At 43.3% G+C, this 27,887-nt stretch overlaps 1 protein-coding gene across 1 annotated transcript; it reads left to right on the top strand.

Annotated features, from left to right (window-relative positions):
* Nucleotides 1-17,504: 17,504 nt before the first annotated feature.
* Nucleotides 17,505-19,424, top strand: LOC309568405 (transcription factor Jun-like). Its single transcript, XM_082274064.1, has one exon. The coding sequence runs from the start codon at nucleotides 17,759-17,761 to the stop codon at nucleotides 19,178-19,180; it is 1,422 nt and encodes a 473-aa protein (XP_082130190.1). The 5' UTR covers nucleotides 17,505-17,758; the 3' UTR covers nucleotides 19,181-19,424.
* The last annotated feature ends 8,463 nt before the right edge of the window (nucleotides 19,425-27,887 follow it).

Below are 27,887 nucleotides of genomic sequence, written 5' to 3'. Positions count from 1 at the left end.
GGATCTGAAGAGAAGGAAACGTTCACACAGGTGCGTAAACATGCATTGCATTCAGATCCATAACACAGAATCCAAAAATTTGTGTCCTGAGGACATGCGTATACACGTATGCGATTTAAAAAAAAAACAGGACACTTTTTACATGCCTCCATGCTCCTAATACAAAATGGCAAAGAAACAAAAAAAATGAAGGAGAAAAAGTAAAAATGTTTACCTTCAATCAAACATTAGTAAACCCAAAAGCACATATTTATTATTTTGCAGCTTACCATTTCTTAGATGTGATGGCTGTATTACAGGGGTCTTCAAACTATGGCCCTCCAGTTGTTCAGGAACTACAATTCCCATCATGCCTAGTCATGTCTGTGAATGTCAGAATTTTACAATGCCCCATGGGACGTGTAGGTCCGCAGCAGCTGAAGGGCCGTAGTTTGAAGATCCCTGCTGTATTAGTTGCCTTTTTAAGGCTTGCGTTCTTCTATTTTCATCTGGTAATCCAGCCAGCAAGTCTGTTGTTTTTTTTCACAGCACAAACTCTCCAGCTCCATTCACACTTGAGCGTATCGTTGTCAGGCATTTTTTCGGGCTTTTTTCAGGCGTTTTTTTTTGCAGGTGTTTGGAGGCAGGCATTGACATCTAACAAAAACACTGGTAATCAGCCAAAAAAAAGAAGCTTGTCTACTTTTCTGAGCTTCAGGCGTTTTGCCTCAGGTGACAAAGCACTCATATGTGAACAGGGGCCATCGAAATGAATAGGATTTTGCTTGTTGGGCATTTTGAGACTTCAAAGATGAGCATTTTACCAGCTGAAAAACGCTCAGGTGTGAACAGGGCCTTCAGCTGAATGTATCAGTTTATATGGATGAGACAACCAACTTAACACTGACAGGGGTGATTAAAATGATCAGCTTTTAATTATTCATGCAAACCTTTATGCCAAAAGGAAAAAAAATGCTGCGCTGTGATTATAAAGTGTAAGCTGAAGTTTGGCTTAATTTGTTAGTGGTTCTAAATCTGTTAATACATGTAACACTCCCCCTCCCCCTAGACTGACAATGCTGTGGTCCGCTGTGCCTCCTATGCTCATTCCTCCAGAGTTTTGTCTCACTAATACAGGAGGTGTGTTACTGGCCAGATCACCAGGTGAAAACAGAGGGAAAAAAGCCAAAGAAAAGAAAACTGATGCAGCCACCACATCTAATGATTGGTAAGCTGCAATATAATACATTTTTGGTTTTGGGGTTTATTGCCATTTTAAATCACGGCTTCCTACTGGTTTGCATGGTGATGTCACTTCCTATGGGAATATTAGCATGCTGGGGGCTACAAATCACATGAGTATGTGCTCCAGCACAGTGCAGAGTGCTGGAGTGAATTTTCCCAATGTTTGGGATCTGCGGCTGCCAGAAGATCATGGGAAAGGTGAATGAAGTCACCTTTTTTATGCAGTTTTGCTTGATGGGTGATGGGCCTATAAATAGCGGAATCTTGCAATAGTCTGTTCAACCATTTGGCGGTCACCCCTTACCGTCACCCCTCATGCAAAACTGCATAAAAGAGGTGACCACGCAGTTTTACTGCGGCAGGCTGACTCGACTGCGCAAATCGACGTAGGGGTACGCCAGATCGCAAGACTGGTGCTAGGGGGCGAGGATGCCACCGACGCACTCCTGCCCCCACTAGGCAGCGGGGATGCCGATCCACGTGACCGGCGGCCGCGATTTCCACTGGCGCACCCGCGATCGCTCCCCGCAGAGAGAGAATGGCAGTCAGCTGTTGTAAACACAACAGACCGTTGTTCTCTCTGAAATGATCACAGATCATCTGTGATCCTTCTATATAGGATCACAGGTTTCTATGATCATTTCACAAGCCCCTCCCCCCACAGTTAGAAAACACTCCCCTAGGCTCACAATTAACCCTTTGATCACCCCTAGGTTAACCCCTTCCATGCCAGTGTCATTATTACAGTGCAGGGGTCCAATCTGTCCGCCGCAATGTCACAGTCCCGCTAAAAATCGCAGATCACCGCAATTACTAGTAAAAAAATAAATAAATAAAAATGACTTAAATCTTTCACCTAGTTTGTAGACGCGATAACTTTTGCGCAAACCAATCAAAATACACTTACCCTGTGGTGGTTGGGTGGCTGGCACAGGGGCTATGGGTGGCTGGCTGGCTGGCTGGTACAGTGCCTGTGACTGGCAGGTACAGGGCCTGTGGCTGGCAGGTACAGTGCCTGTGGCTGGCAGGTACAGGGCCTGTGGGTGGCTGGCTGGTACAGGGCCTGTGGCTGGCTGGTACAGTGCCTGTGGGTGGCTGGCTGGTACAGGGCCTGTGTCTGGCAGGTACAGGGCCTGTGGGTGGCTGGCTGGTACAGGGCCTGTGGCTGGCTGGTACAGTGCCTGTGGCTGGCAGGTACAGGGCCTGTGGGTGGCTGGTACAGGGCCTGTGGCTGGCTGGTACAGTGCCTGTGGCTGGCAGGTACAGGGCCTGTGGGTGGCTGGTTGGCTGGTACAGGGCCTGTGGGTGGCTGGCTGGCTCGCTGGTACAGTGCCTGTGGATGGCTGGTACAGGGCCTGTGGGTGGCTGGTACAGGGCCTGTGGGTGGCTGGCTGGATCGCTGGTACAGTGCCTGTGGCTGGCTGGTACAGGGCCTGTGGATGTGGGTGGCTGGCTGGCACCGGGCTGCTGTGGGTGGGTGTATGGCTGTGATACACTCCCGCGAGACTAATCCCGACTCCAGATGAGGCTGTCCAAGACGAGGGAGGCGGCCCAAGAAGGCAGAATGACGTCACAAATATATCGGCCAGTTCCGGGGCCGATACCGATATATCGGGGAAAGTGCATATCGGCCCCCGATATATCGGCCTTGCCGATAATCGCTTTATCCCTACCTTTAAGGCCTCATGCACACTGGACATTTTTACAGCTGCTGTTTTTGGCTCCTGATTTTTTTTCTGGAAGCCAGTAAACTTCCCCGCATGTTATCCTATGTGTCCATGCACACATAGGCTTTTATTAGCCATTTTGGCAGAGCCGTTTTCTGGCTGGAAAAAGCTCCCAGAACTAGTAAGCTTGAAGAGGAGTTTTTTAGCTATAAAAACGCTCTAAATGCTAAAAACCTGGCTATTCAGCGTTTGAGCATTTTTGAGCCATAGGCTTTTGTAGGAGTCTAGTTTTGCCTAAAAAACACAAATGCTGAAAAATGTTGATGCAAAACGCGGCAAAACGTACGTTTTTAATGTGGCATTCTACAGCTAAGGCTACTGGTATTTTTAAAATGTCCAGGGTGCATGAGGCCTAGAAGTTAAATTGTGCTATTTACACAGTGACCTTTTTTAAGCCATTTTCAAGAAAGGAGGCAGTTTTTTTTTTGTTTGTTTTTTTTGGGCAGTTTTGAACCCTCAGGACCATCTGGGAAACCTACAAAATAGATTTTTCTTCTAGCAGTTTCACAGATCATCTGTGTTATGGGTGAAGATCTGTGATTTTGGCTGATGACTGCATGGTTTGGAGCAGGGAAATATTTTGTGGGTTTGTTTTACAGTAAGTCATTTTTTTAGCTTGCCTGTGCGTGTGGGAGGGATTGAATTTGAGTAAGGGAGAAGATAAAAACCTGCTCGGCCACTTTTAATCAGTGTACCTGTTGTGGCTGTACCTCTGATATGTGTATGAAGATTTATTAATTAGTCAGCAACTAAAAATAGTTAAAAAAAAATGTTTATCCAATATTTCAAATGTTAATTTAGTAGCTGAAGTAAATAATAAATAAGTATAAAACGCACTAAAGGCCCCATTTATATTATAGAGCATATATCGCTTTCTGCTCCCCGCTGCAGGATTTTCTCCACACTGTGCCTGCATTTCACATTCCATTTATAAAATATAGGCCATGGTGTGAAGTCTGTGCTGTCCTGTTCGCTGCATGAGACTGCAGAAAACACTTTAATTGGTAATAAATAATTGGTATAAAGGCCGGACACATGACTTCAATGGGTCATGTGACCAGGCTCGCTTCACAGCTTTGTTTTTCCCCATTCAGTCATTTAAATGGAAGAATATACCAAAGTAACACCCCCATGGAATGGTGAGTTGAAAGTATTCTGCTAGACTGCTGCTGCTCCAATTATTGATATAATAATAAAAATAATTGTCAAAAAAATAGAGTGAGTAGCGCTGATCCACACACAACTTTGAAATCTATATGCTGCAAAAAAACAAATATGTGTGATCAAAAAATTATTATATTACACCTCCTATCCACAATGTTCACTAATTATATCACATACACAATGTGCAATTATTGAAAAAAAGTGCAAATTGCAAAAATATGTGCACACAAATACAAGATAAAAAAAAAAAATGACATTAATTAAAGTGCACATTAAGTGCTATTATGTGCAAAAAAATATATTTAACTTGATAACATACTTAACATGCCAAAGTGATAGTCCACAAAGTTCAAAGACAAGGTATAGAACAAATAAATTACCCATAAATAGTCAGAAGGGAGCTTCTCCACTAAACTTTAAACACAACACATATACTCCAACCCAGGTGGATATAAGCTCTACCTTCTGCTATATATTCAAAGACATATGGGTTCCTATTGGTCTATGTATGCCATTAACCCATCTAAACATGAAATTGCAGGAGAGTGGGTGGTAAAATAGAGTGCGGTTACTCCCATCAGCATTTAAAAAGCAATCATCTTTAATTGAAACCAATATTAAATCCACAAATATGTAAACGACAAGACACATTAAAACATGTTCTAAATGATCTGCTCCCTACTGGCCTACCTATATCTGCATGTGTATCCATATATAGAATCTAGCATGCTAACTACTCAATAAACATATATAGCAGATACACTATCTCACAAAAGTGAGTACACCCTCACTTTTTTGTAAATATTTATTATATCTTTTCATGTGGCAACACTGAAGAAATTACACTTTGCTACAATGTAAAGTAGTGAGTGTACAGCTTGTATAACAGTGTACATTTGCTGTCCCCTCAAAATAACTCAACATACAGCCAATAATGTCTAAACTGCTGGCAACAAAATGGAGTACACCCCTAAGTGAAAATGTCCAAATTGGGCCCAATTAGCAATTTTCCCTCGCCGGTGTCATGTGACTCGTTAGTGTTACTAGGTCTCAGGTGTGAATGGGGAGCAGGTGTGTTAAATTTGGTGTTATCGCTTTCACTCTCTCATACTGGTCACTGGAAGTTCAACATGGCACCTCATGGCAAAGAACTCTCTGAGAATCTGAAAAAAAGAATTGTTGCTCTACATAAAGATGGCCTAGGCTATAAGAAGATTGGCAAGACCCTGAAACTGAGCTGCAGCATGGTGGCCAAGACCATACAGCGGTTTAACAGGACAGGTTCCACTCTGAACAGGCCTCGTTATGGTCGACCAAAGAAGTTGAGTGCACGTGCTCAGCGCAAATCCAGAGATTGTCTTTGGGAAATCGATGTATGAGTGCTACCAGCATTGCTGCAGAGGTTGAAGGGGGGGGGGGGGGGTCAGCCTGTCAGTGCTCAGACCATACGCCGCACACTGCATCAAATTGGCCTGCATGGCTGTAGCCCCAGAAGGAAGCCTATTCTAAAGATGATGTACAAGAAAGCCTGCAAACAGTTTGCTGAAGACAAGCAGACTAAGGACATGGATTACTGGAACCATGTCCTGTGGTCTGATGAGACCAAGATAAACTTATTTGGTTCAGATGGTGTCAGGTGAGGAGTACAAAGACAAGTGTGTCTTGCCTAAAGTCAAACATGGGGGTGGGAGTGTCATGATCTGGGGCTGCATTAGTGCTGCCGGCACAGGGGAGCTACAGTTCATTGAGGGAACCATGAATGCCAACATGTACTGTGACATACTGAAGCAGAGCGCAAGGTCTCTAACATCCACCAACTTTGTGATGTCGTCACAGAGGAGTGGAAGAGGACTCCAGTGGCAACCCGTGAAGCTCTGGTGAACTCCATGCCCAAGAGAGTAAGGCAGTGCTGAAAAATAATGGTGGCCCCACAAAATATTGACACTTTGGGCCCAATTTCGACATTTTCACTTAGGGGTGTACTCCCTTTTTTTGCCCGTGATTTAGACCTTAATGGCTGTGTGTTGAGTTATTTTGAGGGGACAGCAAATTTACACGGTTATACAAGCTGTACATTCACTACTTTACATTGTAGCAAAGTGTAATTTCTTCAGAGTGTTCGCATGAAAAGATATAATAAAATATTTACAAATATATGGGGTGTGCTCATTTTTGTGAAATACTGCATGTTATCATTTGAAGCCTTTGTGTTTCTCTGACTTCAGGTTTCCGTAACCACTTCTGGACTGCCCTATAGCAAATTTATTGCTACAGGACAGCCCTCCTGTGCAGGATCATGTATTTATACGTAATTCTGCACGTCCGCCTAGGGGGTGCGTGCGCACCCGGCGAGCCGCTTCTGCTCTGATTAATCACTGCAGAAGCTGATCAGCGGGTGCTGGGAACTTGATGTCCACCTCCACCTCCCGATCGTTGGTAAAACACAGAACGGCGATCTGCCTATGTAAACAAGGCACATCTCCGTTCTGACAGGGGGGAAGGAATGGATTTTGAGTCCCCGCAAAGCAGAGAATAAAATATATCTCTCCCCCTAGTAAACGCAGCACATACAGTGCACAAAAACACTGGCTAGGCACACAGTTAACCCTATGATCACCCCAGATGTTTAACCCCTTTCCAGACAGTGTCATTAGTACAGTGACATTGCATATATTTTTAGCACTGATCACTGTATTAGTGTCACTGGTTCCCGCCAAGTGTCAGTTAGTGTCCGATTGTCTGCTGCAATATCACAGTCCCTCTATAAGTCGCTGATTGCCGCCATTCCTAGTATAAAATAATTAAATTAAAGTTTCAGAAATATATATACCATGGTTTGTAGACACTATAATGTTCACGCAAACAAATCCATATATGCTTACTGGGATTTTTTTTTTACCAAAAACAGTAGAATTTGTGTACAGCGTTGCATGACCGCGTGACTGTGAGTTAAAGTAAAGCAGTGCCGTATCGCAAAAAATCACCTGGTCCTGAAGGGGGGTAAATCTTCCGGGGTCAAGTGGTTAAAAGAATGGCTTAGAAGAAGATAGTTTCAATGTAATCTACATAATGTATAACACTTGCTACCTCTGAGTGACCACAGTATTCCTCCTATATGTGTCTTCATAATTCTTTTCCTAGAAGGCCACTTTCCTAGAAGGCATCTTTGCTCAGGTATCACCCAAGGTCAGCTTCTACTTCTTAAACTAAAAGCTTTTCCCTCAAATGTCACATTTATGGAAATCCTGTGCAGAAGTCTGTTTGTTCTGAGAATTGTTGTATTACATAGATCAGCCCCTTGCTTCCTCTCACCTTAAAATCCTAAGCCTGCAGCAGAAAGGTGACATCATTATCCTACATTGTACCTGTTGGCCTAGACACAATCACTGGCCTGGAGCCAAAGGACTGCATTTTAACGGTACAAGTTTTTATTTTTAATTGTACTGTCATATTTTACTATATCAGAAATGTATTAATTAGATTCACTTCCATTGTAACTTGCTATATAAAGAGTAACCACCTGCTATGACAGGTTCTCTTTGATGATTTTTTTTCTTTAGACATTAATAACAAAATATGTAAAACAAATGTACAAAATAAAGCATCTTTTAATTGTTTTTTTTTTTTTTTTTTAATAGTTTATTGAAGTAAAATACTGAGATGCATGCTTTGGTTTTTTAATGAAATATAAAGGGAGTATCCCAAGGTGATAGCAGCAGTCTTATTCAGTGCATGCAACAAATGCATAAAGAATACCTTTAACCACTTCTGAACCTTTTACCCCCCCATAATGACCAGGCCATTTATTGCGATACGGCACTGCGTTACTTTAACTGACAATTGCGCAGTTGTGCGATGATGTACCCAAAAAAATTAAAAAATAGAGCTTTCTTTTGATGGTATTTGATCACCTGTGCGATTTTTTGTTTTTTTGCGCTATAAACGAAAAAAGAGCGACAATTCTGAAAAAAAAAACAATATTTTTTACTTTCTGCTATAAAACATTCCCAATAAAAAAAAATTAAAAATAAAATGTTTTCATCATTTTAGGCCAATTTGTATTCTGCTACATATTTTTGGTAAAAAAAAAAATCCCAATAAGTGTATATTGATTGGTTTGCGCAAAAGTTTTCGTGTCTACAAACTAGGGGAGAGATTTATGTTTTTTTTTTTTTTTTTTACTAGTAATGGAGGCGATCAGCGACTTTTAGCAGGACTGCGACATTGTGGCGGACAGATAGGGCGCCTAACCACTTTTGGGGGGATTTATAACATTACTACAGTAATGAGTGATAAAAATATGCACCGTTACTGTACTAATGACACTGGCAGGGAAGGGGTTTACACCAAGGGGCGATCAAAGGGTTAAATGTGTCCCTAGTGGGTGCTTTCTAACTGTGTGGTGGATGGACTTCCTGGATGAACACAGAGACCTGTGTTCCTAAATAGGAGGAACACGGGATCCCTGCGTTCATCACTGACAGAACATTCTGTCTCCATGGGGAGCGATCGCGGGTGCCCGCTGATTGGCTCCCCCTGTGGCATATCAGCACGTGCGGGCGCCCCCACTAGCTGTCCTGGAAAACGACGTACAGGTTCGCGGGACAGAGCCGACCTGCCGCAGTATGAGTGCTGCAGCTGGTAGGCAAGTGGTTAAAAGATCAATGCCTTTCATCTGAGTAGTGTGATGGTATAAACTCTATACAAGTAGAAGCGGAGGTATAAGTGGATACCTAGCAATGGTCATTATGTAGGATTTAATTGATAGCCCAGTGGAAGATTCTCCTTGCCTTGCTAAAACAGCACTCTCCAGTAGCTTGCCTCAGCTAGCCATCCCTTAGCCACCCGTCTTTCTTGAACACAGGGGTCTTCAAACTATGGCTCTCCAGTTGTTCAGGAACTACAATTCCCATCATGCCTTGTCATGTCTGCGAATGTCAGAGTTTTACAATGCCTCATGGGATGTGTAGTTCCGCAGCAGATGGAGGGCCGTAGTTTGAGGATCTCTGCTATAACACCTGACAGCAGCATGCAAGCATCCATCACATTTTTACCAGGCTAAACTGCCAACCAGTCAGCAGTCACCTGCCTGTTGGTGGCTAAAAACTGGACTCCAACTTGATTGTAACAAGAAAACTGGAGTCCAATTGGATGCTCTTTGCTTACTCATGTTTGGCTGCAAGTATGGGCCTAGATGGGACCACATTTATTACAGTATTTGCTGTCACATAGTGGATTAGTGCATTTGGCAAACAGCCATACATTGGAAGAAAAGGGTAAACAAGCTGCTTTTGTAATCTACCTATCTATATCCACCAGAGATGTGGACAGGCCCATGATATGAAGCAGAAGATCTTACTGCTCTTTTAGATTACTCCACTAATGTGACAGGGGCCTTTTGTATTGTTTCCTGTTTATGTGCGCCTTTCCCTTTTTTTGCTAGTTTCAAATAGATCAGAGCGGCTGCCATTGTTGCTTCTTTGGATGGGGACTGAAAATCTTCGGTTGCCTTGAAAATTCTGTCTTGGCTTCTGGTGGTTTGCTGTACCTTTAATCTTTTGGCTGCCAGAGCCGTTTTTTGCTCATAACCTCCCTGGCAGTATGATTCTTTTGGATTTTAGGTGCTGAAAGCGGTACCATTATTTTGCATGTAATTCTTGTGAATGAGCAGCCCAAGCCAACTGTATACATTATATATATACATATATATATATATATATATATATATATATATATATATATAATAAATGTATACAGTTGGTGTGGGCTGCTCATTCACAAGAATTACGTATATATATATATATATATATATATATATATATTATATATATATTGTATGTATATATATATATATATATATATATAAACGTACTGTGTGTATATATATATATATATATATATAAACGTACTGTGTATATATATATATATATATATATATATATATATACACGTATATGTATATATATATATATATACACGTATATATATATATATATATATACGTATATATATATATATATATATATATATTGTATACATAAAAAGTACAGTACAACTGCAGGAAAGGGCACTGGGGGGCAAACTAATATGATTTTTTTTTATTTTGAATTATATCAGTGTGTTTGGTGTGTTTTTACATTTGAATTTGCCGCTGGTTCCACCCCCCTGCGAACGTCACGTCGCAGGAGACTGAAGCCAGGGCACGGAGACGATCGGGAGGAAGATCCGCCACGAGACACCGCCGGGACACATCGCTGGATCCCGGTGACAAGGTAAGTAACCCTGCTTACAGGATCCAGCGATGCTTCTGGCGGTACCCCGAGTGTGGCTCGGGGTTACCGCTTTTGGCTCTGAAATGTAACCCCGAGCCACGCTCGGGAATACCGATAAGAAGGTTAAAAATGTTTTCCTTCTCCTCTGAAGACATTGCACACCACAACCGGATTATGTTGCTAACATGTGGGATCACCAGAAATTCATTAGAGCTGTCACCTGCATTTACAACTACTATGACTAAGAGACCCATATCCCTGCTCGTATGTGCCTTGGGTTTCCACGGGCCACTGCCATTGCTCTTGAAGCAGACACATCCCTGGCAGCCCTCAATTTGCAACACGGCATGCTAAATGTGGAGCTGACTTATATGCACCTTGTATCGGCTCCTGAAGAAGAGTGAATTCCACGAAACGCACGGGTTATACTTTTTTAGGTGCATGACAATACAGCTTAGATCAGGGAATCCCAAACTACGGCCCTGCAGCTGTTGCAGAACCACACATCCCATGAGGCATTGTAAAACTCTGACATTCACAGACATGACTAGGCATGATGGGACTTGTAGTTCCTGAACAACTGGAAGGCCGTAGTTTGGGAATCCCTGGCTTAGATTATTATGAACTTTTTGCAATCATTACAGTAGATGTCCACCTTAGCACTAAAATCCCTGTATCTACAGACAGCCACGCTCTAACACTAACCTATCTAGCCCCGAAAAGAAGAAATCAGTATACTTACCTTTTTTGAAGCTGATCCGATCAGATCCCAGGCTGAGCTGTCAGCAGCGGAGGCGGATGCAGAGAACACATACGACAACAGAAGCCCCATAGTAAGTCTATGGGTGATGTCACTCCCCATTCATTTACAGCTGTTGTCAGCTCTGTCCTCTGCAGAGCTTCCGCCGCTGGAGACCGGTTCGGATCGGCTTCAAAAAAGGTAAGTATACTGATTTCTTCTTTACAGGGCTAGATAGGTTATTGTTAGATCGTGGATGTCTATAGATGCAGGGATTTTAGTTTTAGGGTGGACTTACACTTTAATGATTTTAAAATATATATTATGATATGAATTACAAGCCAGCTCACAACAATTGTATTTTATACTGCAATGTGTTATTCATGACATCTGTGTATATATTTGAAACATAATAATAATATGCCATCATGGTATCTGTATATATATGAAACAATAAAAGTGCCATCATGCATTTGATCATGATTTTAATTTACTAGCTATGTGTCACACGCTTCATTCAAAGTCCCAAACCTTTTCATTTCAAAACTAGGGATGGAGGTGTATGATTATAGTATGTCATGGGCCTCATTTAAATACCCATTATGTTTAAAAAGTTATTTTCGGCCTAAATATTAGGGTAGTGGTACCCTTGAGAATAAAATAGTGGTAGTTCCATTTTTTTTATGTCACACGATATTCCTGCAAAATTTCAGTAAAAAAACACACTAAAGTGAATTTCTCTATCATTCATTGACAGAGGCAGCTCCATATTCTTCTTGACCATTGGTTTATGCTGTCCCCTACAGGAGTAGGACACTAGGCAGGAAAAATCTTTACCACACCTAAGTGGCAGTCCCTGCAGGCATACACCCATTCACTCTGCTATAGAATTCAATTTGTTTCCGCCTAGTTTAGGAGTAGGACCTAGTTCCCGGCTGGGACTTTGGTCTTAGCTTGTCTTTTCTTATTTTAAAGGGAACCTTTGTTTAAAAATTACATTTTTTAGCTAGTTATGTTCCTGAGAGAACTGCAATCAACAGCCGGACTCGATTTCGGACTGGATATCCTAGATCCTTAAGGTCTCCCAGCCCGGGCAGGTTATAGCCCAGCGCTAGGCCATGACAAAGCCCCAATGGACGGGACTGGCTCGCGAGTGAAACACCTCGCCTGGATGCACACGACCTGGTTTGGCCTGAGTCGCAGCGTACCCCTTGGCTGTCAGCACCCCCAAGCCGAGTGGAGAGGTAGTCTGTCCGGAGTGGCACCCACCCAATGTCGTTGGTATGGTGAGTAGTGTCCCTCCATAGCTCTGGCAGTCTCGGGGCAGACGTGGGCCCCTCCCTGGGAAGGTCAGACCCTCGGGTACCCCTCATTCCCCCTGGCCTCTGTTTATGTACCTGGCTCCCCCAAGGCCTCCCTCCCCACCATCATAGAGGTCCTTACCTCAGTCAGCGACAGCGGTCTTTGGGGAGGGTGGTGGCGCCGATGCCGCTATAGGGGATCAGCTGGGGGGGGGGGGGGGTTAATCCTTGTTGGGGTTCCTGCCGGTTACCCCCTGATACCACTAATCTTTGGACCTCTTGGGGGGGGTCCTGGAGACCGCATGGCGAGCCGAGGGGGCCTCCATTTTACTGTAGACTCGTTCAGCGTAATTTTGCAGAAGTTCCCATTGAATGCATTGGGTGGCCATTTTATCGGAGTCAGCAAACGCTGGACAGCAGGGAGCAGCTAGCCCTTTACTCTAGTGATGACCCAGGTAAATTCCTGTGTAGATTGTTTTCTCTGCACAGCAGACCGATCCTGTTATCCTCCATATCGAATGGTGGTATGTCTATTGGGGTTCCCTGTAGGCCTCTCTCTCTCTCACTCTGCTATCTGCAGTGCTAGTGGCTGGGACTTGTAGTACCGCTAGTGCAGCGGTGTGGATCCGTTTTTCGCAATTTTCTTAAAGTGACATGGTGCTATTCCAGGGTTCAAATGGAGTCCCAGGAACAAATTTCACCTAAAGATTCTCTCCTTGCGGTTGCGGGACCTCCCGATCGCAACCCCTGTCTGCCTTAACGGCGGTTTTCAAAAAGACCTGGTGTCAAATTGGATTTGGTTTTAAAAAATACCACTAGTAAAAAGCGCCCTATGCCCTCCCCTGCCTCTCCTATATCCTCAGATTCTGAGGTATATATGGCCACCGCGGACGCATGTCATCCTGAGGGTTCCGAGTTATCGCACTCAGATGGCAAGGACGACATATCCTCGTCTGCAGCCGCGCGGGAAAGTGCGCTGGTGGAGGCACTTATAATGTCAGTACGGGACCCTCTAAAAATGGCACATGATTCTGCAGCATCAGGGACGCAGGTGTCATTTTGGCACTCACAAATCGCAGAAGTCAGGCAAGGTTTTCCCTTGTCTGGAACTTTTTGACAAAATTGTCTCTGACCAATGGGGGCGCCTCAAACAGATGTTAGTGGTGCCGAAGCGTTTTAAGAGGCGCTATCTATTCGCAGACGCGGTATCCGAAAAATGGACCGTTCCCCAAAAGGTGGACCATCCAGTCTCCAGACTGAACAAATTTACTGTGGTCCTGGTGGAGTAGTCTCCGGTCTTTACAGACCCTGTGGATAGAAGGATTGAGTCTCTGTCCCGCCACTTACATGTGATAGGAGGCTCAATACTTAAACCGGTCTTCCTGATCACTCCGGTGTCCCAGACCATAATGGGCAAAGTTACTAAAAAGTGACATAGAAACAGAACAGCTCCCTGCGGGCCTGGCAGAGCTAACGGACCAAATGGTCCAAGCCCTACTATTTATATGTGATGTGTCGCTAGATGCAGCCCCTCTTGTAGCTAGAGTATCCGCTGTGGGGGTAGCTATTAGACGCATGGTGAGGCTAAAAAGCTGGTCTGCGGATCCAGATCTACAGACAAAACCCTATCTGCATGAAGGGACACCCAGAAGTTTCGAATGGAGTGCATTTGCACGGTAATGGCGTCCCTACACCAAGGAGACCTTTTGGCCTCCATCGATATTAAGGACGCATATCTACACATCCCTTTTTACGCTGGACTTCAGCGTTTTCTTCGCTTTGCTGTAGGAGATCAATTTGTGGCATTACCATTTGGTCTCGCCTCCGCTCCCAGGGTCTTCACCAAAGTGCTCCTGAATTGGCATTACTGCGACAACGGGGGATAGCGGTACTGGGGTACCGGGACGATCTCCTCTTAAAAGCAGACTCACATTCAGTCCTGTTGGGCGACTTGACAATCACTGTATGGACTCTGCAAGAGTTCGGTTGGAACATCAGTTTAAAAAAATCTGCTCTGGTACCATCTTCAAAACTGGATTATCTGGGCCTGACTTTGGACTTAGCTTCGGCGAGGGTGTTTCTTTCCTCAGAAAAGCTGCAAAGGTTGCAGAGGGTGATTCGTTTGCTGTTATCCAGCAACCTGTCCTCTCTGTGGACTTGCATGCGAACCTTAGGTCTGATGGTGTCGACTTTCGGGGCGGTTCCGTTTGCTCGATTCCACACGAGACCCTTACAAAGGGAAATTCTTGTCAAGTGGAACAAAGATCCAAAATCCTTGGACACTGCACAAAGAGGGCTCTTCTGTGGTGGCTTTGCTCGTTGGCCCTACGCCAAGGCAAGTCCTTCCTCCCATTGTGTTGGACCGTGGTAACCACAGATGCCAGCCTATCTGGCTGGGGAGGAGTGCTTGGGATGCTGTGTGTCCAGGGCTCCTGGACCTTTGAGGTGTCCAGACTACCGATCAATATTCTGGAACTCAGAGCGATAAAGCTTGATGCTCCTTTAAGACTCAGGGAAGATCTGCTGTCTCAAGGGCCGATCTTCCATCCTGCCTAAAAGTCCCTGACTTTAACGGCGTGGCTGTTGAAAGCCAGGTACTGAAGGGCAATGGTCTTTCTGACTCAGTGATTTCTACACTGTTGAAGGCTAGAAATTCTACCTCCAGGAAAATCTATTATCGTACATGGAAATCGTACATCTCATGGTGTGAATTGCTGAAGGTGCATCCTCGCCTAGGATTTTGACTTTTCTCCAAAGAGGGGTTGAACAGCGGTTGGTCTTGGGTTCTATAAAAGGCCTTTAGCTACACATGCGTTGATTCGCATTTTATTCAAGGGGTTCGCCATATGGCTTCTGCGAGACGATCAACCTAAATCCTCGGTGGGATCTTAACTTGGTATTGTCTGTTCTTCAAAAACCTCCCTTTGAGGACATTAAGGAGATTCCTCTGCTTACACTGTCACAAAAGGTAGCCTATTTGGTGGCTATTACCTCTGCTCGCAGAGTATCTGAATTGGTGGCGCTATCCTGCCGTTCACCTTATCTGGTGGTCCACAGAGATAAAGTGGTACTTCGACCTAATCAGTTGTTTCTTCCTAAGGTGGTTTCTGATTTCCATTTGAATGAAGACATTGTGCTGCCTTGCATTCTTTAGATGTGGTTCGGGCAATTAGGGTTTACCTGGCGGCTACTGAATCTTTCAGGAAATCAGACTCTTTTTGTCTGCCGCGACGTATCCAGATGTATCAGGCAGACGGTGGTACAGGCTTATTCACTGAAGGTTCAGGTCCCACCTTTCCTTGTGAAGGCGCATTCTACTAGGGCGCTGAGTGCCTCTTGGACTTTTTGCCATCAGGTATCAGTAATGCAAGTTTGCAAGGCGGCAACTTGGTCGTCCGTGCACACGTTCACAAAATTCTACAAAGTAGATGTGTTGGCATCCTCTGATGCTTCTTTTGGCCCCAAGGTTTTGCAGGCTGTTGTTTAAAAGTGAAAATGTTCTCTTTGAGGTGTGTTTTCTAGGTGAGTTCCAGTTGTTCCTGGTTGAGCTCCATGTTCACTGGTTGGCTAAGTTTAGCCTTTGGGGAATTACATTCTTTTCTGTGTTGTTTTCCCACCCGTCGTGCAAATACTGCTTTGGGACGTCCCAATGGTCAAGAAGAATATGGAGCTGCGTCTGTCAATGAACGATAGAGAAAACTGGATTTTTGGCTTACTGTAAATTCCTTTTCTCTGAACTTTAGTGACAGACGCAGCACCCGCCCTATTTCTGAGTGGGATGGGATTTTTTTTTTTCTAAACACTGCTTGCAACAAAACTGAATTCTATAGCAAAGTGAGTCGGTGTATGCCTGCAGGGACTGCCCTATAGGTGTGGTAAAGATTTTTCCTGCCTAGTGTCCTACTCCTGTAAAGGGCAGCATAACCCAATAGTCAAGAAGAATATGGAGCTGTGTCTCTCAATGAACTTCAGAGAAAAGGATTTTACGGTAAGTCAAAAATCCAGTTTTTAGGGCAAACAAATGCAATAAACTACCGACATTTTTGGTAAAATATAAAAGACAAGGTTGCTCAGAGTAAATAGATGTGAACATGTCAAACCTTACATTTTTGTGCGCCCATGAAATGGCAACAAACTTCAGTACCCTATATTTTCTATAGGCAACACTTCAAAAGCCCCCTATAGGTCATCAGTTTATCTTTACAGAGGAGAGTATGGTGCGAGAATTATTTCTCTCACTCCGGCATGCGTAGCAATATGTAACGCAATTAACGTTTTCACTTGTAGGTGCCCCCAACACATCCGTTTACGTACAGGGTACAAAAGTACTCTCTGTGATAATTTTTAGGGGAGAGGTTCTCTTCAATGAGACATGCAGGATCTAAAAGACCCTGCATGTCTCCTCTGGCCTTCACTGAATGTTTTGCAATGCAGATTGCATTGCAAAACATTGCTTTCCAGCTATGCTAGCCAGGGACACAGAGAGGTTGACATGGAAGTCACTTCATAGACCTCGCTTTCCGGGTCACAGCTGGCACCCACCATTACAATGTACGGACCTGGCAGCAAAAGGGTTAAAGGAGGTAACAGCTGCCTGCAGCTGAGCCTGCTCTCTGTTTGCTATATACTGTATGTCCCATAGCTGGGAACTTGGATAGTTTAGAGTTATGCACCACACACGTATCAGAGGTGTCTTGACACAGCAGTGTGGCTTCCACATGTATTTGCAAATGTATGTAACAAAAAAACTTTTATTTTTAAGGTGAGAGTGGTTTAACAGTTCAGTTGGGTTTTTGCTGGCTAGCTTAAAAGTGTGTCAGAAACCTTTTGTGGTGTTGTGTTTTACACGTGACTACACACACACACGTTAGAGTTTTGCATGTACAGCAGCTATGCACATTTTTGAAATGTTGTCACTTGCCTTTATGCTAACAAAAATGTAGATTCTATTCAAATCTAAATGCTTGTTTTTTTGGGTGCATCTACATGTTTCCATGATAATAACATTCTGCTTTGTGTTGACACATTATTCTTATATACACTACAGATAATACAGTCTATATTTCTCTTTCATAGGTTGTTCCAGATAATTAAAGGATCAGCTTTTGGAGTCACTCATTTGTATGCCATTGCTAACCTGATTCATTACGGAGTATCTAGTTTTGCAAGGTTTCCTCTGTTGCAGTTGCAACCCACTATTTCCTTATCTTTGAGCAGCTACTGGCTTGTAAATGGATATTGAGTCAGCAAAGTAAAAGAATATTATAAAGGATTGTTGAAAAGATAATTTCTACATTACTAAAAGCCTCCTGCCCATAGGGAGCCGAAAGAATGATGATGACCAGCACTACCACTGACCATGTAAAAATGGAGCCACCATTTTATCATGAGGATACTCTAAATTTGCAAGATTTTGCCCAGATTTCAGGATACAGTGGAAGTTCTCCTGGACAGCCTCCGACAAATCACCAAACTAGTGGACCAGAAACTGCTGTCCGCTATTCTCCAGAACATAAATTGATGAGTGCTAACATAATAATTCAGGCTACAAACCTAAAAAAGAAAGGCCTGGGCGTGATTGCAGCAGCTTCAGTTCCCCCACCTGTCATCCCTGATGGTTTCTCTGAGGTGATAACTCGAGGCACTGATGTACTAAAAATAATGCAAACTGGGAGCGTTAGACTGTCCGATTCTGTCGGGGGTAGTCGTGAAGTTGTGGTTGGGAATAACCTCAGTCCAGTACCAGCTTCTGAAGGTGGTGCCATTGTGGTGGCAGCTGGCAACAGTACAGTTAGCAATACCACCGGTAACACTGGAGCAGATGTGGCTCTACTTCCCTCAGCTTCAGCAGCTGCATTGAGCTTACTTAAACTTTCTCCACCAGAACTAGAGCACCTTTTAATTCAAGCTGCTGGCCCTGGTCTTACAGCTACATCGAGCAACAATCCTAGTCCTGCTCCTAATGCCCCTTCACAGCAGGGTACAACTGTGCCAGTTACCACAGTTCCACATCCCTTTCTGTACCGCAACCAACAAATGATCACACAAGAGCAAGAGGGCTTTGCAGATGGCTTTGTTAAAGCATTAGCAGACCTACACAAACAAAATCAGCTCCTGGGAGCACCAATTTCTCCATCTGCTCTTGCCACGAGTTCCCCACCTTACCCATCCCGATCATTGCACCCAGCTGGAGAGGTGCCAGTCTACACCAATCTTAGCAACTTCAACCCTACAGCAGCTGCCACGCAGCTTAGTCCTCCACTCCCACAGCCACCTCCTCCTGCATCCTATACTGGTAATTCTACCAGTGCCACACCCACAGTACAGCTTCACTTTCCTGGACTCAATCGCTTACATACAGTAAGAGGTCCTCTGGATGAACCACAAACAGTACCTGATGTTTCACAGTCTGGGGCTTCTACAGCTGGTGGTGGTGATTCAAACACACCCCCTTCGCTTTCACCAATCGATCTAGAGACTCAAGAGAGGATCAAAGCAGAAAGGAAAAGGTTGAGAAACAGAATTGCTGCCTCTAAGTGTCGGAAGAGGAAACTAGAACGTATTGCACGTCTTGAGGAGAAAGTTAAAATGCTTAAGTCTCAGAACTCTGACTTAGCCTCTACTGCCAGTCTCCTGAGAGAGCAAGTGTCTCAGCTCAAGCATAAAGTCATGAGCCATGTCACAAATGGCTGCCAGATAGCTGTGGCCAAGGCTTCACCTGGTTCAAAAGCTGATGACAGCTCAAGCTGCTGAAAAAGTTAGGGAGAAAACAAAAATTAAAAAAACAAAATCTATTCTACCAATGCCAGAGACTTCCTCAAGCAGTAACAGCGGAGCTAGTCTTGTGAAAAGTGGGTTACAGTATTTCCTTCATTTGGATAACTTGCCTTGTTCTATTTTTGTTTCTTTTCCCAAGGCAAGCTGATTGAGTTGAAAAATATGGTCACCAGCAAGTGAAGTCATTTTGATGGAATAGTAGAATTGCACACAGCAGATGCATATGGTCTACAACCTTAAGGGCCACTTGCAAGAGCTGTCATCAAGTTTACTGTGTACTGAATGATTTTATTTTTCTGCTAGCATGGCATTTTATGAAAAAAAGGAGACCTGCAATCTGTTGCAAGGGTATGTTTGCGATAAGCAGCAAAATAATCAAAGGATTACAATAGTTTTTCAATAATACAGAGTGACATTGAGCCTGTAAGAATGAGGCAACCCCTCCCTTCCACCCAGACTTTAACCTGCTGGACCTGTTTGGATGTGTTTCTTTACAAACAGAGCGACTCTGAACTCTATACAAGAGTAAAAAGGGATATAAATAAGGTTTATTAGGGCGATCAATGAGCCATTTCTTGTAGTTGTTGAAAAAACAATATCAAGTCCACTTCTTTGAAGCCTGGGGTTGACTGGAAAAGTGGAATGTAAATGGAGTTCTTGCTTATGCAAACTTAATTTTATTGTGCAGTGCCAAAACTTTTTTTGTTAGGTTCAAATCAGCTATATGATAGAGCAGGTATTTTGAGAAAAAAAGCAGCCAGGTTTTGTAGTACAGTTCATTTTTATGATTTTTAATTTTCTTTTAAAGCATTCATTTGAAAATGGTTAACATACACTTTTGGTTGCACAAATGTAAAACAGCCTTACCAATATTCTGCAAAATCCTCACATCTGTGAGACTATACCGAAGATATGGTATATAGGTCACTGTTAAATCATAATTTGACTCATGACAATAGTAACATTAAACCTCATTTCAGGCAAATGTATATCATACCTTCACTAATACCAGCAGATATGAGTAATAAAAAGATTGGCCAAAAGTAACACAGTGATGCTATGAAATTTAAAAAATGGACTGAGTGTATGTAATTATGATTTAAATGCATGTCTGGGGGGTTTTAAGTAATGCACTTACGAGTTGTTAAACAACAGAGAAACCAGATATTTTTTTCAAGCATAATAATGAATGCTTTTCAGAAATGTATTTGAAATTTATTGGAATAATAGATAGCGCTTAGACTGAAACCTATATTTTATTTATTGCTATCAGTCCTAAGCAAGACACTGAGTATTTTTTTTTTTGTCTTAAGCTTTCTGGATATTGCACTAAATGTATTTTGTATACTTAAGTGATGTGTATTACTTGCCAATCAATTTATTTAATGTTTATTTAATTTAGAAAACAGGGGACCATATTGTTATTTTTCTGTCTGTGAGTAAAATGTGGGTTTAAGCACATGGGTTCAAGATCAAAATTCTATTTTAAAGTACTGAAAGAAAGTTTGTAATATAAATGTTTACTTCTAAAATGTATGCAGACAGATTCCAGTATTGACAAAAAAAACCTATGCTTTAATCCAGATTACATAGATCAGTTAATTAAAACAGGGATTTTTAAAACGTGGGTCAGGCCAAAGAACATCCTTTGCAGCACCATTCCATTTCATCAAGCATTCTGGAAATTCTAGATTTGTGTAGTTTTATATGGTATATTTTCTCATTTTTTAATTAATTTATAGACAGCAGTATTTAAAAAAAAAAAAAAACATTAGTATAATTCCTACCCAGAAAATGTTAAGTTCCCCTGACCTACAACTATTCCATATTTTATCTGGAACAGTTTTAAACACTCTGAAATGGGATACGTTTTCATGCTATATATTTATTTTCTAAATATAAATGTCATTGTATTTTTGCTAGAATGGAAATGTGTGTGTATATATAAAGCTATCTGGACATTGCACATTGTATTCAATTTGCAATTGAGACGTTAATGCCCATAGAATGAGAGGGAATAACTTGCGCATTAGGAAACATAGCTTTGGGTTCCCTTAGCTTATTCCAACTGCCTTTTTGAGTTATTTTCCTTTTATGCTGTGGGCATTAAAATTATATTTATTTATTGAAACTTCGACTTCTTTGGGTTTAAGTCGAGACATCTATTTTTGTAATAAATTTGTTTTAAGAGGCTAACTTTATAAGAGAGGAACAAGTGGTACCTCTTTTTTGCCTCTGGTACCTCTTTTGTAATGTGTACATTCCAGCTTGCTGTACAGTACTGTATGTCTTTTAAACTACATAGCAGTACTTTAAAAAGGTGACAGGTTAAGGGCTCACAACTCTTTTTGATCACACTTTGTTTCATTGTAGGCATTTGGGGGGGGATGTGTATTTATTGCAAAAGATGTGATGACATTTATTGCAGTCATCATGAATACATTTGAAAGGAAAATTGGCAACATATTAGTTCCCTTCTTTGGGAGATTTGTTATTGTGAGCTAGGAAATTGTGTAATTGTGATATCTGTACTATGCTACACAAACAAAGGGAAGTTAGACATGTTTTGTGTTCTTTCATGATACATAGGTTCTTTTTCGCACAATGGTGTTATGAAAGAAAAGTTTGTGTATTCAATGTTGTGTGTGTGTGTGTGTGTGTGTTTTTTTTTTATGGAAATATACAGTGGCTTGTGATGCTTTCTATACTCCTCCCTGGCTCACTCCATGTTTACCTATAGTGTAATTTTGGTATCTCTTAAATTTGGTGAGTAAAAGCAATGTGTTAATGTAGTAGATGTTAAAAACTATTTTGGCACTTGTGTTGTGCTTGAGATCACTAGTTGAGCTTGTAGACCTCTTACCACGCTTTTTAGTAGTAACACACTTTAAAGAGCAGTAGTATTTTGATTGCTTTACAAGTTGCCGTTTCACTCCTAATTATGTTCTCTATTGTAATAGTAGTAGTAGTGGATCTTGGAGGATCATATCACACACAAGCATTTGTGTGATTTGTATGAGACAAAGTGATCTGTCATACTGTCAGGGCAGTACAATCATGTGTTGATAATTAAAGGAATTTAGCCATTGTATGTCCGTCTCGTAGCCTTTTTAAGAGAACCATAAAAAAAAAAATGAAAGTTAAATGTCTGTTGTGTGTACTTTGTCTGACAGCTGCTGAGTAGACTCATGGGGTCAGTGCCACATTTCTGCATATTTTTCTAGGCAATGATATTGGCATTGCTTATGGAGATCTCTGTTTATGGGAAGCCCAAGCCAAATTATTATCCCTCTGCAGATATTCCTTTTATTGAGAACTCCACCAAAGTTTTTGAAGTGGACAGTTGTGTAAGACACCATAAAAAATAGTTATGATTGATATGTCAGTTATCAAGCACTTTAGCTTTGAGCCTTCTGTGCCTATAGAGAATGGGCAGCTTTGAAGCTGGCCATAGATAGTTTTTGTTAGTTCAGTGAGCTGCCTGAAGAAAAAAAAACTAGCAGATTCCTCCATCCATACAAACAAGGTGGGAGGAGGAATCCCCACCTGCCGAGACACTGTATTCTGACAGCGTGACCTGCTACTGTCAGAATACACTGGTCAGTGGCTGCAGCCAGTGGTTGAGAAGTTTTCCAGGACCCTTCAACAGAAGTCGATCAAAAAATGAAGTTCTGGCAAGCAGGGATGGCCACATACTGATCGAAAATTCATCCAGTCCTTCTTGAACTGTTCAAATTTCGATCAGTGTTTAGCCAGCTTAAATATGTTTGTTTGCCTTTTGGTGGGATTTCATTTTCTACTAGCCTTAGGATATATGAGAAAGCTGCAGCTTTTTTACAGATGTCAATATCTACTAAAGGAAAATTAACTAAAACATTATGGTTTAGATAGTTTGTAAATGGCTAGTCTATTAGAAAGAGATTGAAATTGTTTTTAATGGTTGCCAGAGCGATGAATTTACAGTAGGCTGCGTAAATCTCTTAGGGACTCTCATGTTGGGGAAAGGGGGTAGAGGGCAGGAAACATCGGAGCCCAAAGCTATACAGGAGATCAATGAGACAAAGTTAGGCAGAAACATTTCCCAGTTTCTATGGCTACCTTGGGTATTGCAAAAATTACTGGCTGCAGAAGAAATTAGGAATCAAACAGGATTTTTCATTCTTAAGCCACCTAACCTTTATTACATTGATTTATTTATTTATTTTTTAGTTTTTATATGCATGTATTTACATTTTATGTCCTTTAAGAAACTGCAGATCCAAAGTTTCATGCTTGCAATAGTTATTGTATGTACAACTTTATTTTTTTGTAACTTAGTTTACCCCGGTAGTAACTTAAGCTGGCCCTAGATGGATTTAAATGTGTCCAGTTCAGTAGGGACCAGCTGAATGTTGATCCATCTATGGCCATATCTGCTCGACAGAAGTCAATATAAGGATCGATTTTTGTCAAATGGGATATGGAAAATTTTAATTTGATCAGCAGCTGCAGCCAATATGAGGAGTCTCCGCTGCCAGAAAACAATAGCACAGCAGAAATTATTTTTCCATCTGCTTCGCTTGTGTGGATGTGGGAATTTTCAAACTCCTTTTCAGGGTAGCAGGTGCCTGCATACATTTTCAGCATCTTTGCAAAATGCCCCAATTGCCTAAAACCCAAGAGTTCTCTCTTAAGAAAACTGCAATCTAAGGGTGTATGGTTGTAGGGTTTTCCTGCCCCTTTCAAATGCCTGTGCCTATAAGCTATTGACACTTACTGTCACATTCCTGGCCAATAGGCATTGAGGATGGGAAGCAGTCTGGCTTCTAATTACCTTTTAAAGCACCCAGGCTACCTGGTCACTTTAGTAATTAGATAAAAAATGTGTGCAGACACACAAAGATACCTGCTACCCAAAGAAGAGCTATCTTTGGTTACTTTTTCCTGCTTTGTTTATTAGCAAGGTTCTCAAGTTTAGAAATGAATTCCTATTAACCAGGCAAATTTTGTAGATTTACTTTCAGGGACACAGACAACTTGACCACTGATCCACATAATAATAGTTAGATTTGTCTTCAATTTTGCAGGGAGATTTGCAGAACATGCACCACAGAGGAGAGAAAGAGGCATGTTAAGAGTTTCTTTCGCAAGTGAATTAAACGATAACTAAACCCAGTAACTAAAATGTAATATACTGAAGCTTAACAGTCTTAAATGTGGTGTCTCAAAATAGGATAGAAGTTCTAACCCTTTTCTCAGTACATTAAAACTAAAAAAAATTGTGTTCTGCTTAATTTAGAACAGGTCAAAAAGCATCTATATTAAAAATTACATTAGACAAATACATACCGTAATGAGCTAATATTTAACATAGATAGTGTTTTCTTTCTATTTGTCTAATAAGGGCTCACGCACACTGCAGATAAAAAAAAAGCTGCTTTTACAGGCATTAGAGCTTTTATTTCCCTATCGTTCATTGGCAGACACATCTCCTGATCTTCTTAACCATTGGGGTTCCTGCTTCCTACAGGAGTAGGGCACTAGGCAGACAAAAGCTTGACTACGCCTATGGGCAGTCCCAGGGGGTATACTCTCTCTCTCAGCTATAGGCACTCAGTTTTTTTCTGCCTAGTCAGGAGTAAGAACCTAGTTCCTTGGTGGGATCTTTGGTCCTGGCAAATTTTTCCTTTTTAATGGATTTTTCTATTTTTCCTGTGGGAATCTACAATCAACTGCTGGACTGGGCGACAGACTGGATATTTTTTTAAATCCAGTGGTCACCCCAGTCTGGCCAGTGAGCACAGGTTGGCCGCGACATAGCTCCACTGGATGGCAGCTGGCCTGCAAGTTAAACGTCTCCCAAGTTCGCATACAACCTGGCCTCGGCCTGAGTCTCAGCGTTCCTCCTGGCCAACAGCCCCCCCCCCATTTTGATGGAGAGGAGGTTCTGTCTGGAGCGGTGCTCACCATGTTCCTGGTATGGTAAGTAGCTGTCCCCCCTTCTCCACCAGAGGGTTTTGGAGTGGACGAGGGCCCCTCCCTGGGACAGTTGGACCCCCCCGCTTCTCCTTCCCATGCAGCGTCTCCCCTCTCTCAGTGTTCCCTGCAGGCACTTTGCTCCTCATCTGCCTACCCTCCCCCACCTCCCCATGGGGTGGCCATACCAACTTTTCAGGTCGTTCTAGAGTACTAAGCTGGTGATTGGGGTCTGGGGGGCGTGCCGCCGGCGACCAGACGATTGGCTTTTGGGAGGAGCTGTACCTGGTGGGGCTCCTGCCAGGGCCCCCTTTCCTGCTGGCTGCCCTACCTGGGCCCCCGGGAACCGGATGGGGCCGCCATTTTCTTGTAGTCTGTGTGCTGTAGATTCAGCGGCCATGTTTGTGTAGCCTCGTCAGCCATTTTTTAATTGTTTCTCATTGCTTATAGTGGCGGCCATGACTGTGAAGCATATATGAGCGGTGATTTCAGCGGTGGGAGCCCCTCCTTATTCCCTGGTGCTGACTCCTGGATATTTCTCTTCCTGATCGCCACGTGCTGCAGTGCCTGATTGGTGGGTGGTGAGTCTAGTGGGGTCCTCATGCTCTGTGCCTGGCGACCTGTGGTGCTGCCAGCGCGGTGGGGGTGTCCCTAGCAGTGTTTTTACACCTTTTTTTTGGGTCCCCCTTTTTTCACTCATGGAATCCCTGGAGCACATCTCCCCGCCTGATCCCCTCTCAGAGGCTGCCGGGCCCACTGGGTCCCAACAATCCCTACTACACTGACAGCAATAGTGGTGTCTTTGGTGTCCAAGGTGGATTTTGGTCCTGGGGAGTACAGGCTAGCAAAAAGCGTCCCCCGCCTTCACCTGCCTTATCTTGAATCTGATGTGGACGCGAGTCACCCTGTTGAGTCCACACACCCTGATTTCTCATATAGTGAGGATGATTCCTCTGCTCCTGTAGCTGCGCATGAAAAGGTGCTGTTGGATGCACTGGTTGTATCTGTGTGTGAGACTTTAAAAATGGAGAGTTTAAAAATTGAGGATGCGGCTGATGCCGCATCAGAGGCATCGGTTCCTTTTGGCGCCCAAAAACCCTCCAGAGTGACCAGGATGTTCCCCTTTCCTGGTTACTTTGACAAAATTGTCGCTAAACAGTGGGGTTGTCCAAAACATCCCCTTGTGGTCCCTAAGCATTTTCATTTACAGTCCCCCTTTGAGGAATCCTTGCTTAAAAAGTGGACTGTCCCACCTGTGGAGGACTCTCTGGTTTCTAGGTTAAACAAAGCAACCATGATTCCGGTTAAGTTGTCCCCAGTCTTTAAGGACCCACCTGACAGAAAAGCGGAGGCAGGTGCCCGCCATATTTACACTGTGGCTGGTTTGGAAATTAGGCCAGTTATTGCCCTTGTGTCGCAAACTCTGACCGAGTGGGCCAAGCTTTTACGCCAGGACCTGGAGGGGGAGCAACTTCCCCCTGCCTTTGCTGAGCTGGTGGACCAGTTGGTCCAGGGGCTGCAGTGTTGTCTGTGATGCCTCTTTGGATGCGGCTCCTCTGACTGCGAGGCTGTCTGTCTCAGCAGTGGTCCTTAGACGTGTTATTTGGCTTAAATGCTGGTCTGCGGACCAGACCTCTAAGAAGGCCTTATCTGATCTCCCCTTCCTAGGAGATTGCTTGTTTGGAGCTTCCCTGGATGACATCATTAAAGGTCTCACAGGGGGGGAAAGAGTACCTTTCTTCCGTAGGCTAGTAAGGGCAAGGAGCCCCGTCGTAGACATGGTCCATCCTTCTCAACTCATAAGAAGTTTCTTCATCCCTCAGGCTCTCAAGACAAGAGATCAAAAACCTTCAGGGCCTCCTCTGGAGGATCCAGACGAACGTGGTCTGGCAAGCTGAGAGCGGGCTTCTCCAGACCTGTGACTAAGGCTCCCTCAGCTTGAAGGGGTGCCCTCACTTGTACGTAGCGTGGGGGGACGTCCTCGCTGGTTTCTGGACCCGTGGACCTCCCTGGTACAAGACAAGTGGGTCCACAAAGTCATACAGTGCAGCTACAAGATCAAATTTCGTTCTTACCCTCCGGAAAGGTTTTTTCCCTCCAACTTGCGCCTGTCCCGAGTCTGCTTACAGGGTCTCTTTGGGGCAGTGCAAGACTTGCTGAGCCAAGGGGTGATTGTCCTGGTACCAACTTCGGGACGTTTTCAGGGGTTTTATTCAAACCTGTTTACAGTCCCCAGGAAGGAGGGCAAGGTGCTTCCAATTCTGGACTTTAAGGCGCTAAACTTCTTTGTGCGGGTGCAGATAGAGTCCATTCGCACGGTCGTGGCAACCCTGCATCAGGGGGATCTTATTGCTTCTATCAACATCAAGGATGCTTACCTTCACATTTTAATATGTGTTAGTCACCAGCGCTTCCTCCGCTTTGCCGTGGGAGAGAAGCATTATCAGTTTGTGGCGTTACCGTTTGGTCTCACCTCCCCTCTTAGGGTCTTCACAAAAGTGTTGGCCCCAGTGCTGGCATTGTTGTGTCAGTGTGGTATAGCGATACTGAGGTACCTGGACGAACTTCTGCTGCGAGCAGAGTCTCCGACTGCTTTGGTGGACAACTGGGAGATTACCCTGTGAACTCTGAGGGAGTTTGGTTGGATTCTAAACCTTCAGAAGCTGCTTTTACAGGCTTTTGAGATTTAATTTTTCTGCCTAAAAGCTTGAAGAACCTTGTGGTTTTT

Source organism: Pelophylax lessonae (genome assembly GCF_965119305.1).
Source record: "Pelophylax lessonae genome assembly, chromosome: 1".
In the NCBI taxonomy this organism is placed as follows: Eukaryota; Metazoa; Chordata; class Amphibia; order Anura; family Ranidae; genus Pelophylax; species Pelophylax lessonae.
This window is presented reverse-complemented; position numbering and strand designations above follow the sequence as displayed.